Source organism: Propithecus coquereli, unplaced genomic scaffold, assembly GCF_000956105.1.
Source record: "Propithecus coquereli isolate 6110/MARCELLA unplaced genomic scaffold, Pcoq_1.0 Scaffold46, whole genome shotgun sequence".
Classification (NCBI taxonomy): Eukaryota; Metazoa; Chordata; class Mammalia; order Primates; family Indriidae; genus Propithecus; species Propithecus coquereli.
The window spans coordinates 6,500,648-6,501,789 of record NW_012150396.1 but is presented as its reverse complement, the minus strand read 5'-3'; the positions used below and the strand labels follow the sequence as shown (position 1 = coordinate 6,501,789).

Here is a 1,142-nt window from a genome sequence, read left to right as displayed (position 1 = left end):
AAAAATAATTATTATACAAATCTACACATACACGTCAGAGAAAAAAGAGAAAGCAAATGTAGAGAAATACTAACATCTGGAGAATCTGATGAGGAACATACAGAAATTCTTTGTACTATTTTTGTATATAAGATGGTATCTAAATGTCAATTTAGATAATCAAAAAAGAATTATATTATGAAAATGTTTAAAAACAATTGCATAATAACTATACTGCAAAAATCTATATCAAAATATCTACTTGAGTATGGCAAGAAATAAACTTCCATTTCTTTCTTGCAGGGCAACATACATGTGGAATTCCATATCAGGAGTGATTAAATAAACCTCTTTGAACTTAAACATAGATTTCCAAGTACGGCATTTATCCCGTTACCTCTAATATCCACAATGACTCAACCTGACTCTTAATATACAATCAGAGCTTAGAGAAAAGAGAAACATAAAACATTAAGCTGAAAATAACGTAAGAGTAATATTTTTCAGTCTTGTGATGCACACACATTATCATTAATTGAGAATCCGGTCAGCCTTCTTGCCTTAAACTTATTTAATTCTGAATGAAATACAACTAATGAGGAAGTATTACAAGGTAAAGAAGGTAAATAATCTGTTAGCCTCTTTGTCAATTCAATGAATGATCAACACCAGGGATCTTTAGGATGCTAGAGAAAAACTGTCCACTCTAAAAAAGTATATGGAAAATTTAGATGTATTAATAAAAAACCTATTTTCGTGTCAAAAAGCATGATCAAAGTTATTACTAACAAAATACACATGTTATCAAAGATTATGAAGTTTAATACAGAACTCAAAACAGAATATATGCTTACCCTATAGGGAAATCGACATCATCACCATGAGCTGTCATGTGATAAAGTCCAAATTTAGCCAATTTAATATGTCCCTACAATAATAAGGAAGAAAAATCACCATGAAATATTTTAGTATAACTGGGATGAAAAATCATCATTATACATTTTATAAGGAAGGCAACCATTATATAACACTATTTTATTGAAATATTTTTTGATATTAATAAGCACTATTGAAGTTTCATAAAATACCATTAAATTTACTCATAACTATTTACCAATACTGTCTGCTTTATACTTATTATATATGTATACACGTGTGCATAT

General features: G+C 28.5%; 1 protein-coding gene across 1 annotated transcript in view; it reads right to left on the bottom strand.

Moving 5' to 3' along the window:
• The window catches only part of TBCK (TBC1 domain containing kinase), a 110,856-nt gene that overhangs the window by 105,575 nt on the left and 4,139 nt on the right, over positions 1–1,142 (bottom strand). Inside the window, exon 2 of the mRNA XM_012655085.1 lies at positions 834–907. Within this exon, the coding sequence (XP_012510539.1) occupies positions 834–907 (74 nt within the window). The remainder of the gene's footprint in view (positions 1–833; positions 908–1,142) is intronic.